This window comes from Spea bombifrons, chromosome 1 (assembly GCF_027358695.1).
Source record: "Spea bombifrons isolate aSpeBom1 chromosome 1, aSpeBom1.2.pri, whole genome shotgun sequence".
Classification (NCBI taxonomy): domain Eukaryota; kingdom Metazoa; phylum Chordata; class Amphibia; order Anura; family Pelobatidae; genus Spea; species Spea bombifrons.
Window position 1 is genome coordinate 84,117,477 of NC_071087.1, and position 16,260 is coordinate 84,133,736.

Genomic DNA, 16,260 nt, shown 5'->3' on the forward strand with positions numbered 1-16,260 from the left:
TTTATTTGAGTAATTCTGCAAAACCAGTACAGGTTGGATCCACTTTTGGAAAATAATGGGCTGCTGCGTTTTGGGTACTTAGGTGGCAAGCCGCTGTAATCTCAGGAACCTTTAAATTAAAAGCATGTGTAAAGTACAATGTTGTTATTATGCCGATTTCAGTAAAGCTTTGTGTTTCTAACCATGTCAACTGGAGTGAGGAAATAGCTACTCATCCTGCTCATCGTTCCAATAAAATAAACAGTACAGAGTAGTTAAGAAACCTGTTGAACTTAGAAGGTACAAAAAGTTATTATATAGTGTTATGTTATAGTGCAGCATATTCCCTTTTCAGTATTTTTTGTACAAGAAAAACTTTCATTAGATATGGTATTGATTAGTAACAAACCAGTCTATTCAGCATTTTTTGCGGCCCATTAAACTAGAATTTTAGGTCTGTCCTGTTTAAAGTCTGTGGATTGCACCATAACGGTGCTACCATTGAATAATGTTTCCCCATGAAATATGGTCAGGCCATGAGCTCTTGTTGATTGTCCATTCCATTATTTATACATACAACTATCATAGTCGACAGTTTCACACTTCTGATCTGATAGTTCTACAAGATAATTTTATGATAATGCAATATTTCCGTGGACACAATATTGTGCTTTTACATGTGAGCCTCAGACTGCAATAGTGCTTGCTACAACAAAGCTTTACCATTTCTCGCCTTTTCTTTGAAATTACTTGTTTTGAGATTGCCCCATTCCTCTCTGAGAGACAGAGGGCCTTCTAATTAGGCTGACAATGCCAGTCCCAGGATACGGCACTCTTTGTGCAGGTGCTGCTTGCTGTTCGTTCTCACGCATTTCTTGCCTGATCTCACGAAGGGCTTGTCCTGGATTGTTAAGCAAACGCTGGAAAAAACTTTCATGTGTTATGGCCTTCTCTTGGCATCGGAATGTTAATGCTACTCCACTTTGAGACTTCATTTCTCTGGAGAAGCCATCAGAAGTGCCATCAAAACAGCGTCCGATAGCAATTTCTTTGGCCAATCGTGGGTTCTGATCTGTCACAGTATAAATTCCGTAGTTATGACCTAAAGGGTCAAAAGGAGCCAACATACTGAATTCACCAGTGTCATTTCCTAAAGCCAAAGGAGGGTGGCGTGCAAGATATTCTTCCAGAAGCCTGTTCACTTCCACAATACGACAGCTACCTTGAGGAGTCACCACAACCTGGGTTCGATCTACTAAACTCTGGTCATAAAGCATTCCACTGCACTTGAATTCCACACAGGCTGCAGATGTGCTATGCACATCCATGCCTCTAACACTACGGGTATCTCTTAAACCATAAAGCTGCCCTATAGTCCTTGAGTTACTCCCTCCAATATTCCTAGAGCGAACCATGTACTCCTGTGGACCGTGGATCCTCACTTTTATGTAACAGGCCCGAAACTCTTGTGGGTTAGGCCACCAAGATAAGTACCCACCAATCCATGAAGTCAAGTCTGTCTCATCAAAAGGAACAACATTATACTCATATTTGTCTACTTCTACCCGGTAGAATCTAAAGTGATTATCTGAATCTGGTGCTTCCTCACATCCACGCAAATTTTGATAGACATATATTGGGCCATGGTTCTCATCAAAACTGTTTGGGTTTGGTTTGGCAAGGTTAACTTTGAAGGCTGTCTTTTTACCAGCAGGGTCATCATGGTCAGTCCGCTGGTAACCCAGCTTATTCAAGTAGGGTTGAGATACACCAACAATATTTGGGTTCAGTTTGGGAGATGATGGAGCAGCTTCTAACTCTTCTCCCCCCATTGTGGCAGTAACATAGGCAGTGTAGGCATCTGGCTGTTGAGCATCACAGAAAGCTGGTAGACATGCTCCATTTCTTCCTGTGATTACACTATCAAATCGACCCCAAGCTCTTGGATTTGATGGGAATCCTGGCATGGGTTCTAGATTTATGAGGGTCACCACTACCCCCTCCAGCTGTTCATTAGGTATGAACTTCTCATTCATATAGGCTCGAACCTTTACAAAACACCTCCGGAATTCTGGAACATCCAGATTGAATAGGCGTCTTTCTCGTATCTCCAGCTGTCCAATTAGAAATGACCTCTCTTCTCTTTTTCCCCTCCTTCCACCCTTAACCATCTGTAAATTGCTTTCTTCTTCCCAAATTCCAGTCTCTTGGTTCAAAGACCAAAGTTTCATTTTCTCAAGATGCTGGAGCATCTTAACTTGCTCTGTATTGAGCCGCACCTCCACTTTCCCAGTCTGTAGCAATGAATGTGTAGTATCCTCTCTGAAGTCAACAGCAAACATGCCATAAGTCCTGAGTGGGGAAATATCCCCATCCCTGTTGACAAAATTTAGGTCACTGGAAGCAGCAAAGGCAGTGCTCAAATTCCTTGGATCCAGAAAGGTCACACTGGCCTTGACGGTTCCCAAATAGACTTCTCCATTGTTTTTGGTGAAAGAATTTGGTGGGATGACTAACTCTCCCATTGGATCCTCTTCCCCTGATGCCCCAAGAGAAATTACATTTGTTACTGTAGGGTCAAGATCAACTGGCTCTTGTCTTCTCATTACCTTGACATCTTGAAACACAGTGCTACCTTTTGGATCAAATGGAAAAACTTTGATTGTTTCCAAGAATCTATCTTTGGGATCCACAAAAGTAACCACCAGCCTTTTTGTTCCTTTTGGCACTTCTAGGGTAAATTCACCCTTAAATCCTGTGAAGCCCATGTTTTTACCACTCACAATGATTTGTCCGAAACGCAGGGGCTCCCCGCTGTCATATGAGGTCACCCTTCCTCTTATCAAAACTTTAGGTTGAATGCACTGGGCACAACCACACTCCACCACCACCATAATTGGTAGTATGTATCCAGGACACTTTACTTCTTGTAACTTCATTCGTTTTACCCCGCAACAATAGTCTACTTTATCTTTGCATAGCAAGTCTGAAGTCATTTGCCCAACACACTGTGTATTTGGGCACTTGCCTACGTTGTAGTAGCTAGAACCAGATCTTTTTTGATAGCAATCAACAGGGAGTTTAACAAGATGTTCCAGTGGGGATTTGTTACAGCCAGCTTCACCTTTCCCTACAGTAAAATTACAAGGTTATGGTTAATAAGAGGATTTTTAGTAAACACAAATTCGAACATAATGATATCTAAATATACTATCCCAGGAAAGTTATAACTAGATGAGCAAATAAAGACCACTTATGCCCCTTTCCCAACAACTCAGGGTAATCTGAGCACGGAATTAGTGAGAGCAGAATGGCAAACAACAGTGATGACAAATAACATGGAAATTGAAAAAGAAAATACAATAGTGCCAAGAGTGTACAAAAAGATGAAAACAGGACTGATTGATGGAACATTAATAATTCATAAACTACAATTTATACAACATACATTAGCGGGGATAAAGTGTATCAATAAGTATACTTTTCCTGACACTATTTTGTTTATTGACACAGTTGAACATATGGAGGAGCCATCATCTATGCTGTGAATTCATATTCGGAAGATTGTGTGACAACATAATTTAAGTGATGAATGACTCTATAGATAATCGGTACTGCACGTATCCTTATGTACACAACCATGTAAAAGCAAAGTTCTTAAAAGCCAATGTGATTTGGCTGTTGTTGTGGATTGCTACAAAAGTAATTAAAGTCTTAAGTATATTAATCTGTTAAATGATTTGTATTTATCAGTAGATGTGGTCACAGGGCAGAAAACACATTTCATGCAACTAAGTATACCTTAAGTATTTTTGTCATTCTTCTGTAGTATAGATATATTAGCATAGTCCAGAATCAACTACTATTAAAACTTCAATTAACGTCTATTTCACACTCATCATAGTTATTATTTTGTATTTTATTTACCTATGACAGTCAGTTGGGATATTGAGGACTTGATAACTCCTAGTCCATTGCTAGCCTTGCACTGGTATTCCCCAGCCTGGGCCGCTGTAATATTACGAAGTGTTAAACTCTGTTCATACTTGAATGTATGTTTGTCAAGTAATGTGCCATTGTGGTACCTGCATGAAGACAGTGAGACAGAAATATAAGGATACTATATAATTTTTATAACTACTTAATAGAAAGAAGGCGCCACTGCTTTAGGTTTGGATATGATGGTACAAAATGATTACTAATAGATTTAATATACATAGTAATATAGAGTATATAGTAATATTAGAGTTTTTCTAGAGAGAAATTACACAGTTTAGTAGATCACCTCCTGTGTCTCAATGCAACAATAAATAGTGAATTACTATGATTTCAATGCAGCATTTTCATACCGTCGAATGTACTATAGTTCTATCAGGTTTAGTCAGGTTGTTTTACACAGTTGAGCCCATTTAAAGCCTACTCAGGTCACTGAATCGGCCCCCAGGTATCTACAAAGACGCTAGTCAAATTGCACTGCTCTCTCATAAGAATTAAATAAATTAGAAACATTACCCCTTTAACCACACAAATTTTATTTTACTTTAGGACTATATAAAAGTGCGGACACGGCCCTCGTATATAAACCATCATCTAGATCCTAATAAAATTCGACAAAAATTTTTCATGGTTTCATCTATAAAACTATACATAACTAGTACAATTGAAAAAAAAATATATTGTATATACAGTATATGTATAGGTATTTGTCTCGATTTCGGAAACACCTTATATTTCATTACGTTGCAGGGTTAAAACTGGATTAGATACATTTTAAATTTAAAAATGTAAATTATTTTTTTTAAAAGATATCTAAATCTTTATATATCTGCACTAACAAATTTTCCTACAACCATCCCACAAATCTACTGAGACAGTATTTTACACCTCAACATCAGGGTGAGGAAGAGAAAGGCATTGCTATTGACAATGTGCATGTGATTGGCTCCTGGAGTGCAAAAATATCTCTTCTTCGTGTTCGTCTTCGTGTTCGTCTTGGTGGGGGAAAAAAATCTTTCTATTACGTGAATAAGCGCCCGTTCCTGTGTTCAGTTCGGGCGAATATTCGTGTAGATTCTTCGTGTTTGTTTTTTTCTTTTTTCTTGTTTTTTGCCGTTTTTTTTTTGTAGAAAGGGTTAATGCGGGGTTAATGCGGTACGGACTATGCAGCAGCTTTGGGGCCAGGATTTTAAATGTCTGTACGAGCAACTCTATTGGTGGCCTGCAGGGGCCTCCTCTGCCATCAACCAATGAAGTACACCTGTACTTCATTGGTTGATGGCAGACGAGCCCCCTGCTGGCGACCAATAGAGTCGCTCGTACAGACTTTTAAAATCCTGGTGCCGCAACTTGGCCGGGAGAGACCACTGGTCTCCCCGCTCCAAGAGTTAAAAGTCTGTGCGAACGACCAATAAAGTCGCTTGTACGGACCTTTAACTCTTGGAGCAGTTGGTTGATACCGGAGGAGACCCCTGCAGGCCACCAATAGAGTCGCTTGCACTCCTGACGGGGAACTTTTCCTGTCTCCCTGCTCCATTAACTCCTGGCGGATTTCCGCTTTCGGTAACTCCTGCGATGCTGCGTAGATAAGGTAGGCTAGATCGGGAAGGGACCAGGGAGATTAGTAGATAAAGACGAACACGAAGATTCTTCGCGTTGTGAGTCTTCGTATACGGTTTGTTCGGGCTGAACAACGAAAACGCACCCTTCGTGTTCGTTTTCAATTCGTCTGAATACGAATGCACAAGTCTAGTAATTAGCTGCAATCGGTGACAGTAGAAGAGGATGTAATATATAATATTATGTCCTCTATCCTTAAGGCGTTAAATTTGATGGCAAGTAATAACCATTTGGCCCATCTAGTCTGTCCATTTTTCCTGCTGTACAAACCTCAAACTTTATCTGGCACTTGTTCTTGTTTTTAGGTGATGTAAGTGAACTGTATCTCCAGCTACTTCTCTTATATGCACTTGCTACATAGGAAAGAACCTCATTAGGGCACCATACCAGATAAGTGCGTGCGCAGCCATCTGCAACAGCAGCAACAGCACAATATATGGATGTCACATTACGTACATTTCCAAGATGGGGTGTTACTGCAGTAATGTCACTCCTCGAACCTCCTTAGTCCATTGTTCTTTCACAGCTAAATTACTGTAGCTTTTATACTATGACCTTCCTGTGTCTTTCCTTTAGGTTTCCATATTTGTAGAAAAATCCAATTTTAAAAAATACGGGGTTAAAAAGGGAACACTCTGTGACCCTTACATTGAATAACAAGGAAGTGTCCTAAGTGATTTACAGTAGAAGCTGTACATTATGTACCACATTACTATTTACTAAGAGTACATCATTGTGTTGCAAATCATATAATTTTATAAAAATTGGAAGTAACCTAATGTCATCCTGAGTGTCTGTTTGAAGTGGCTTTTGACGTCACTCCAGATATTACTTTATTGTTTTTCCTCCTGTTTTCATGAATAGACTTGCAAATTCAAATACTGATATCAGATTTACTATAAATAAAAGTGACGCATGGGGTGTCTTACGTCAGATCATGTGAAATCTACAGTAGCTTACAGAAAGCAAAGCCAAGGTAAGAAGACAGAGAAGTTTAGTAAAAAAAAAGTTTCAGTCAAAAAAACATACTATACTATATATAGCAGACTTCACATTATGCAAAAAAATAAACAATGATGCTATCCTCTCCCATGATACCTTGCTCCTTACCAGTAATATTTAGTGGGTGGTGGGTTTCCAGTAGCTTCGCAGCACAGAGTAACCTTGTGTCCTACCCTTCGGATCTTGGAGTAAGGATGCTGTACAATATATGGCTTTCCTTAGGATAAAGAAAAAGGTTATGACTACAAACAAGGCCACTTTACATTTAGTGTACAGAGCTGTAAAACATAGGATTCTCTCCTCTGCTAAATGCTGCTGCCAGGCTTATCTTCCTTGAATGCAGCTCCTCTTCTGCTTCCCCACTCTGTGAAATTGGGAAGCAGAAGAGGAGCTGCATTCAATGAAGATAACTGGTTCCCTATTACCTTTAGAATTAAATTTTGAATCCAGGTACTAATATATAAGGCCCTCCATAACACTGCTGGTCCATACATTTCAGCCCTCATAAGCAAATACTCCCCTACTCGATCCTTACGTTCTTCCCATGGGTTAAGGCTTTCCTCCTCACTTATCACCACTTCCTTTTCCCGTCAACAAGATTTCCCTCGGGCTGCCCCATATCTCTAGAATCTACTTCCACCAAAGTTTCAGCATTCACCCTTCCAACATTCAAGAAACATCTCACCATACCACATACCACCTTAGCTGCTAGAACTTCCCTGTCACTGATACAACCCAACTCTACCTCTCACCTTTCTCTGTGCCTTATGTTTGTCCTCACCCCATTCCCTCAAGATTGTAAACTTGCGAGCAGGGCTCTCTCGACCTAATGTATCGGTTTGTCTTAGTCTGTCAATTCTGGTCTTGTCATACCCCTTGAATATATGTATTGTAAGAAGTGCTGCGTAACTTGTTGGCACTATATAAATAAATAAAATAATAATAATGTGTAATCTTAATCTGGTCAACAAAATCTTGAAATATTGAGAATTTTCCTTAGTGTAAGCTTTACAGAAAGACCAGTCTTTATACAACTTTACAGAAGGGTGTTTTTATGCAGGGGTGTTGCTAGGGTGCTACTGGGGCTACTGAAGCCCCAAATCTTGACTTCATAGCCCCAAATGGAGACCCTGGAGAAATGGAAGAGTTGAGATAAATAAAAAAGAGAGAGAAACAGAAAGGGAAGAGGTAGAAGAGGAGAGAAGGGGCCACTCCCAAAGCAGACTCCACTGCTATCTGATCTGCTGTGCACTCTAGCCTAAATCATTTGAAGACCTAGCAACGTCCTTGGTCTTATGCACACTAATATTACTTTTTTTTAAATCATAGGGATAACCATACACCTGGGCCTTTGGGTTGTCTTTAAAAAATACTGTTATTATACCAAATTTTCTCACCTTTCCTCTTTAAAATAGTCTCAAAATATGACATTCCAGTGCCGTTTGTCAGGGTCTGCAAGGTTTCAGAAGAGAAACCATCCTTTGCCACAGTGATGTTGAAAGTATCTTCTTTGCATAGTCCAATTACTCTGAAGTGGCCATGTAGGTCAGTACTTCCCAGCAGCTTGTCTGTGAGGAACACCTTGGCATTTTTAATGACAGATCCTTGGCTAGTGTGGACCTTCCCCACTAGTGTGTGAATGGCACAAGTACACCCACTGCAGGCTGGTAGCGGCATCCAGAAATGAGGTTGATGAAAAGTTGAAAGAAAATAAAAATTTACAATATGAACAATGTTGGTGCCAGTGGCATCTTTCATTAATACTTTGTCAAGAACAAAAATACTAGATTAGACACGTGGAACAGCTGAACAAAATCGTCTAGCACCGATGGACAAACTGAATCTTGTAACATCCCTTTAATAGTGGACACATAATCTTGCTAATCATAAAGAACATGAATCTTCAGCAGAGAGACTGGTAGAATAGAAACATAGACTTTGATTGCACATAAGAACCATTTGGCTCATCTAGTCTGCCCCTGTTTCCTGCTGTAAACACTCAAATTGTAATCAGCCCTTGGTCTCATCTTAGATTCAGGATAGGGTTTGTCAGGCTAGAGGGAATTCGGGATTGTATGTAAATAAAAATTGGGGGAAGCAGTGATTTCCCATTTCCATAGTGGGGAATATAATGGGGTGATCGCTTATTAGATCTAAACTTATGTCCAGGTTTAGCCAGCTTGAATCAATAGAGGTAATGCATAAAAATACAAGAGATATTTCCTACCATTGCATGGAGACTTCTGACACTTTTGAACTTGGAACGACTTTCCAACACAGGAAATGTCCTTGCTATTGCAGGTCCGGCGTCTGATGCTTCTTCCCATTCCACATGTCTTTGTACAAGGGGTCCACAATCCCCAGGGTGACCACTTCCCTTCTGAGTAGTATGGCCATCGTCAAAATCAGTTTGTGTGAACAATTTTATTAAACATATGCAGCTATAAAATGGAGGCTTTAAAAAGTACCTTTCAGGTGCATCTAATGTCATTAACATGATGTGCAGAATATACAACATTTCTAAAGTCTTCTATACTTTAACGTGAAATTCATTGTTACTCAGAAAGTTAACTTGTCCAGTCTTTTCAGTATCCTACTAAACTATATGGATAAGTTGTGTTTTACTTTTACATTCTCTCTGTTAGAAGGATGAGGCATGTAGTCCCCACCATTTTGCTAATGTGGTCTTAACTTACCGTTGTGTTCTGAGTTCATTTAACCCCTTAAGCACAATGGGCTGTCCCAAAACCCATTGAAAACAATGCATTTTGAGCCCGTACATGTACGGGCTTTGTCATTAAGGGGTTAAGCCTACTATTACATTTTTCATTACCTTCTGAAATAAGTTCTTACCATATTTTGGGAGTAGCAGTGCAAGAAGGGCAGTGGCCCAGGCGCCACATGGTGATACGAATGCTAGAGTCACCCGGCAGTAATACCCCTTTATCACCTTTTTTTTTCCAGTAACTGATGTGATGCAGTGTAGGAAGTTACCTCCGACTGACACATTTAAAATCCAAGCTTTGAACAATGCAGTTGTGACCTTTAACATTATAGTCAGTGCTTAAAAGGGTCACAGAAACTGGTCTACCCATATGATTTGCCCAGGTAAGAATACTGTTGGTAAATACCAGGGCTGTCAGCCACAAGGTAAAAAAAATAATACTTGTCCTATCAAGGAATGCTTTAGTGAATAGAACCCATCAATGCTGCTTAGTTTCTCACCTACACAGGGGCTGGAGTTGCAGACTCTCCTCTCCGTAGCTTCCCCCACACACCTTTTCAGACTCAAAATACCCAAAGGCTGAGTATAGATGCAAGAACGATGCCTGACCTGAATCCCTCTGGAGCCACAGCTGGTCTGGGAACACGAACTCCATGGTGACCAATGAGACCAGTAAAGAAGATCTGGAGTGAGGCATAAAATTGTTGGTTCCCATGTAATTATCAATATATAGTTTATTCAATATGGTATACACACCAAAAAATATACTCCAGTGCTCCCACAAATACAGTAAATATTTTTAAAGAACTGGGATTATCTTCGTTTCCATTGGCTTGTTTTTTAAGGTACCAACTTGCTCTTATGCCAACAAGTTTTGGAAAATAATAATGCAACTAAATGCATGGTCTTTCAAGTGGACCGGTGATAACAAGTTTAATGTTAAATGTATGAAAGCTGCTTTTCAATAGAAGATAGGTACTGACAGTGGCTTTAAACTTAACTTGTGTTAATGGCCATGGATTTCCACTTGAAACAGCTGAGTTTCCCATGAAAATTCATTGACTCAAAGAGATGAATCGTTCTGATATATTAATCCATACAGACAAGCTAATTCATTTATGGCTCATAGTAATATTTTCAGACTACCAATGTATATCTTTTTTGGTTAGGGTGTGTTTCACATGAATATTGATAGAGATCACACACTCAACATGCTCTATTAAGTGTTACAGCTAATCAACCTTGGACCTACCATTGTTTCTATAATGTGTGAATCTTTGGCGTCTTATTTAACACAGATCACTTACCCAGTGGACACTGAAATCTAACATGGTAGTTTGAACACCTCTGGTCTTTGGGCTGCTCTTTGTTAATGCACCAGAACCCCTTTTCTGGATTAGAGTGTACAACCTCCTTTGTTTGTTCAGGAGTTGCCCAATCTGTCGTTCTGGCTTCAAGGGCAATAGGTCGAGAACACAAGCGATCTTTATAATAGAAGCGAATAGCCTGTACTGTTTCATAATCTCCTTCCCCTCCTGGGTGGTCTATGTTAAACCAAGATGTCCACTCTGTGGTACCTGAAAAGGTTGATGAGACTGTCTCAGTTGTATAGTTGACTGAAGACAAAAAGCAAAAAAAAGATGATACACAAGAAAATGACCACATCTTGTCAATAATACAGGGAGGAAATTATGGAGCAAGTGATATTTTTAATACAACACAAGGAAGCATAAATCAACAAAACTGTTTTTATAGTAGCCAAGGAACATATGGGGTATAGGCTTTTGCAAACAGGTTAGGTACTGAAAATACAAAAGCAATTTTACAAGGGTATATGATATAAGACACAGGCAAAGTATTGAGGGTGACGGTTAAGGATTGGTAAAAAGAAAACATGTAAAGAAGAAAGAGAACAGACCTATCATCTCCCTCTACATGAGTTCGTGTTTCTGTAACCCTACCCCCGTAGCTTAAAAGATTGAATTTGATTATTTTTTTCTGGACTTAGGGCACAACATAATTAATTAAAACGTACTTCACATGCCAGTCTCTGATTGTAGAATATGGAGTGGTGTAACAGAGGAACGTTTCAGGCAAAGAGAGCTGTTGAACATGCACCATGGTTACAAATACCACTACCAGGAGTTGGTGTACCATTGACAGTTGCATGTAGCCTCATTTGCCCTTGTATAGTCTACTACCACTTGTATTAAAGTAGAGGGGACAGTGCTGAGCGATACTTGACCTAATAAACACCCCTCTACAAATAAACACAGACACCAGATTTGGATGTAAACAGGCCTAAGTTCAATTTGCCCAACAGTGACCTAAATGAACGAACCCTCGCTACCTCAGCCTTCAAGTCTATGAATTTTTCCCACGGAAGACGACACTCTATGGCCACGGTGTGGTGTTTAAACCAAATATAAAAATATATCTCACAAAGGTTCGTCTATTTTAACAGATATTTAATAAGCGACAAAAACACAGTAACATACAATAAATGAGTGACAGCCCAACATACAATGCAACACCACCGATTACCCCATCCACGCAGGATGTTGGGCAGAGAGAGACTGAACTAAGATTTTGCATTCAACAGGCATATTGAATCACTGTAGGTGTGCCCTCGTTAACATATCAAAAGACACATGATACAGGAAGAGTTCAACTGGCAAAAACATTGACAACAATACTTATGTCACCACACACGGAATCGATCTCGATTCCCAGGAAACTCAGACAAGTGGTTGGGCCAAGGGAACTCTGAAACACTGCATAACCTCCTGAACCAAAGCCAGCAACCGAGCACATGCTGGCAAGTCATGTGACCCAATGCATAGAAAATCATCAAGGTAGTGCAGGATGGAGGAAAGCCCAGACTCTCTCCGCACCACCCACTCCAGGAATGTACTAAAACATTCAAAATAAAAACATGAGATTGAGCATCCCATAGGGAGGCTCAAATCCACATAAAACTGCCCATCGAACTGACATCCCAGAAGGTGATGGCATTCCGGGTGCACTGGCAGAAGGCAGAAAGCCGATTCCACGTCCGATTTTGCCATGAGAGCTCCAGATCCAGATACCTGAAGTAAACGAACTGCTGCATTAAAAGATGCATATGAAACCCTACACAGTTCCGCAGAGATTTCATCATTTACCGAACCCCCTTTGGGGGTATGATAAATGATGTATTAAACGGAATTTTCCGGGCTCCTTCATTGGGACCACGCTTAAAGGAGAAACCCATAACGTAGCCAACGGAGTGGCAGAAAAAGGACCCGCCATACGTCCAAGTGAAACCTCTTTTGCCAGCTTCTCACGAACCACCTGAGCATAATCACGAACAGATCGTAAGTTCCGCACAGTGATGCAGGACGGTCTGAGAAGGGGATCCAGAACCTGTGTGTGAAATCATTAAACAGGATCCCCGCTGCCCTACGGTTCCTATAATGATTTAGCCACGGGAGCATGGTGCCGACGTCCACTGGCGTCCTCCCCCTTACCTCCCAAGTCGCTTTTGTCAGCTGTCTTACCCCGCTTGAAGCAATGGGAAACGCATTCCGAACACTTGTGCCTGAACTGACACTGGCTGTCATTAAACTGATAGCAGTAGCCTGTTCTGCGTTGAGTGCTCCCCCCCCAAGAAAGGTCGCAAATCCCCCTTGGTGCATTGCAGGACGGGTCATGATAGACAGCCAGAGAGCGATATCCATGTGGTCCCATCCAATGGACCGGCGCACTGCCAGACGCTGGCGAAACTGTTCATCATAATGCCAACCCCCCATAAGTATGGCATGCCGTCCAAAAGAATTTCTCTGGACTCTTCTTCCCGATTACGCTAGCGAGGATAGAGAAAGCCATTATTCAGTTCCCAAAAGTCTTGGGAATCCTCCTATACCGGTATTTTTAATTTTCTCCTCTCCTTTTCTTATCCGATCCTTCCTTCTCTGGAGGAGGGGCCTCCTCCGGGGCAGGAGGGAGAAAACGAAGATTTCAACAAACTCTCCCTTCCATATTTTCTCCCTTGTCTCTGGCCATACCCTGCTTTCAAAGTGGCACTGACTAACCCCTTTGCTAATGACAGACACCCCACACAAACCGCACCCCCCCCGCATACAAACATAACCAATCACACCCACTCATACATGTGCCCTGTCCGCCCAGCTATACAAGCTCCCAGGGGCCTAAAACAGAGGTAGGCAATATCCGCACCATGACCCAATAATATGTCCCAATAATATGCCCTGTGATTATTACATTTTTGGTTGAATTAAATCTCATATTGAATCCAGAACAAATATTTTAATTCAGATCAATTATTTATTTTTAAAAATAAACAGCCAAATTCAGAACACAATAACAAGAACTGGTAGCTCAGTAAGGTTTCTACTTTTTTCCTTGAGGTTTCTCACTTACAAAGTAGGCACATGTGTGTGTAATGGCATAGGATCACCAAACCTTATATGTGATCCTATGCATTAATGCCTATATTACAATTTGATGATGGTGACACCTTCAATCTCAATAATATTGTCTGGAGCATTTCTTTCTCGCTCTCTCTCCAAATACATCCTCCCATGTCGGCTATACATTTTAGAGGCCCTAAAACAGATAAATGAGTGGTTCCCATCACTAACACAAAGGATGTGTTATCAATAACACACCAAGATCAGAGTTAGATGATGTGCTTTAACAATGTGAAATTAGCAGATTGTACAGCCTCTACAATAATGTTGATACAGCCAGTGGTCTTGATTCAATGCTAGAGATCAACCTTTCACAAGTAATTGAACTAAACTGCATAGATTACAATGGGAAAAAATTACATATATAAGAGTGCAATATATTTAATCTCAAGTATTGAATGTGGGCCAACATATGTGTGTTTTTATGGATTTCTTTTCCATTTTAATCTATGAAACGCATGCTATTCACTTACCTATAATATTGAATCCAGTCCAGTGTCTCTGTATGTGCTGGTCAATAAGAATAGCTACGATTAAAACCAAACATAACACTGGAAAGCTTGTGGTTCTTATCAGAACCGTTTTACATACCTGTGATTTTCCCAAGGTGCGTGATTAAAAAGAATTGTAATTTAAATTCAAATATTATTAGAAATGATTGTATTTGTGCCACCCCCATTGCAGTATAGGAATGTAAACTCTTTGCGTTAGAGTCTAAGTGATGCATTGTACAAGATAAAAGGTATATTTAAAATAGATGAAAAGTTTTCTTCTTGGGCACAATCACTCCAAAAATGTGAGGCTAAAAAGTTCTAATAGTATACAAAGGGAGTAAAGACACTTCAGGTTTTAGAAGAAGAAGTGGTCTACTTACTGTAAGTGGTTGAGAATTTCAGGAGAATGGTAAGGATAAGTGTAGGGTAACATGCTGGCATGTTTGTGTCCTGTGTAGGATAGATGGGTTTTTGAGTCTCCCTCCCTCAGGCTGTAGAGACAGGTAGTGAGCAGCTCTAGCAGATGCTGGATATAAATCCTCCTCCAGCTTCCAGATGAGGGATCTGTTTACAGGAGGAGAAATAAGAGCCCAAATAGGGTGTCGGAGGATCTGGACAAAACTCAAGATGTAAACCAACACTACAGTGTGTGCCTCCACTCTTTGTAATTGCCCTCTTTCTAAATCAATTTATTTTTATAACTTCTCCGCATTGTTTCATTCTGACTGTTGCCCTGGCTCTGTCCCCACATTCCCATCTTCCAGTGACTGCCCCACCAAGTCCCATTGCAAATAGGGGACTCGCAGACTAAATTGTCAGTGTCTCGGGGTGGAATGGGACGGACTTTTTCAGTGTGTGAAATTCCCTTCTGCCTGACTCAATGATAAAGGGAATCCAAATCAGTATCTTGCATGAAACTTTTTAATGTTCGCCCTTTAGGTCCCACAGAGTTAATTCTCGCACAGTCTTTGCCAATGTTTTGCAATTTTCTAATAAGGTTTAAATGAATGCATTGGAAATATTTTTTTTCTAATTCAGCCTCAGGGAAGTCATTTTCTAGAAAGAAATCCTTTAACTGTTTTTAAAAGCACGTTGCCAAAGTACGAGGCTGTATCATAATAAATATCAAGCATAAGGAGTTGCATCTGTAGGATTAAGTGAGGAAACCTTAAAAAGCGGTGTTTTAGGCAGGTTTTGCTTATGGACATCACATCCAAAGCTTTATCTTTATCGTCTTTCTGAGCTGACTATCAATAAAAGGTTGAAGGGCTGCAATTCATATGTAATTAACCCTGCAAAGCCCACTTTCAGATACAATGGATCCAAAAAGTGTGCTTTAGGCATATACAATCACAACAAAATTAATCCGAATCTGATCTATTTAGCTATCCTTGTTCTAATGATGTCATTATGCATTTTCTGTACTGTATCTTCAGTCAGGAATTCAAGAATTGATATACAACAGAGGCATCTATATTTATATCCAAGCTGAGCAGGTTCCAGGACCAAATAAATAGGTCAGCGCCATATCTACATAGCAACATACTATATATATATATATATATATATATATATATATATATATATATATATATATATATATATATATAAAGTCACCAACTGATTATCAGAAGCCTTATTTTGGACACTTTGTGTAAACCTAGGAGAAGGATACTTGTGTTATGAGGTAATGCTTTATTTTAAAAACAAAGTTTAGACTTATGGGACAAAACTGTTTTATGAATAATAGATCATTTTGGTACACTCACTGTGGTACTAGTATACTTAGTATCTGATAGTCTATGCACTGTATTACCAAAAGTATGTGAACACCTGACCTATATGAGTTCTTGGAAATCCCATAACAAAGCCATGGGCATTAATATGGAGTTGCCCCTTTTTTTCCAGCTATAACAACCTCCACACTTCTGGTAAGGCTTGCCTTATGATTTTGGAGTGCAGCCAAAAAAGC

At 40.0% G+C, this 16,260-nt stretch overlaps 1 protein-coding gene across 1 annotated transcript; it reads right to left on the minus strand.

Annotated features, from left to right (window-relative positions):
* Positions 1 to 465: 465 nt before the first annotated feature.
* On the minus strand, positions 466 to 14,774 carry CILP2 (cartilage intermediate layer protein 2). The gene is made up of 8 exons (XM_053456316.1): positions 14,669 to 14,774; positions 10,630 to 10,899; positions 9,823 to 10,005; positions 8,825 to 8,977; positions 7,995 to 8,261; positions 6,706 to 6,814; positions 3,907 to 4,064; positions 466 to 3,109 (listed from the first exon to the last, which is right to left on the minus strand). The coding sequence occupies exons 1-8, from the start codon at positions 14,727 to 14,729 to the stop codon at positions 726 to 728; spliced, it is 3,585 nt and encodes a 1,194-aa protein (XP_053312291.1). The 5' UTR covers positions 14,730 to 14,774; the 3' UTR covers positions 466 to 725.
* Between the last annotated feature and the right edge of the window lie 1,486 nt (positions 14,775 to 16,260).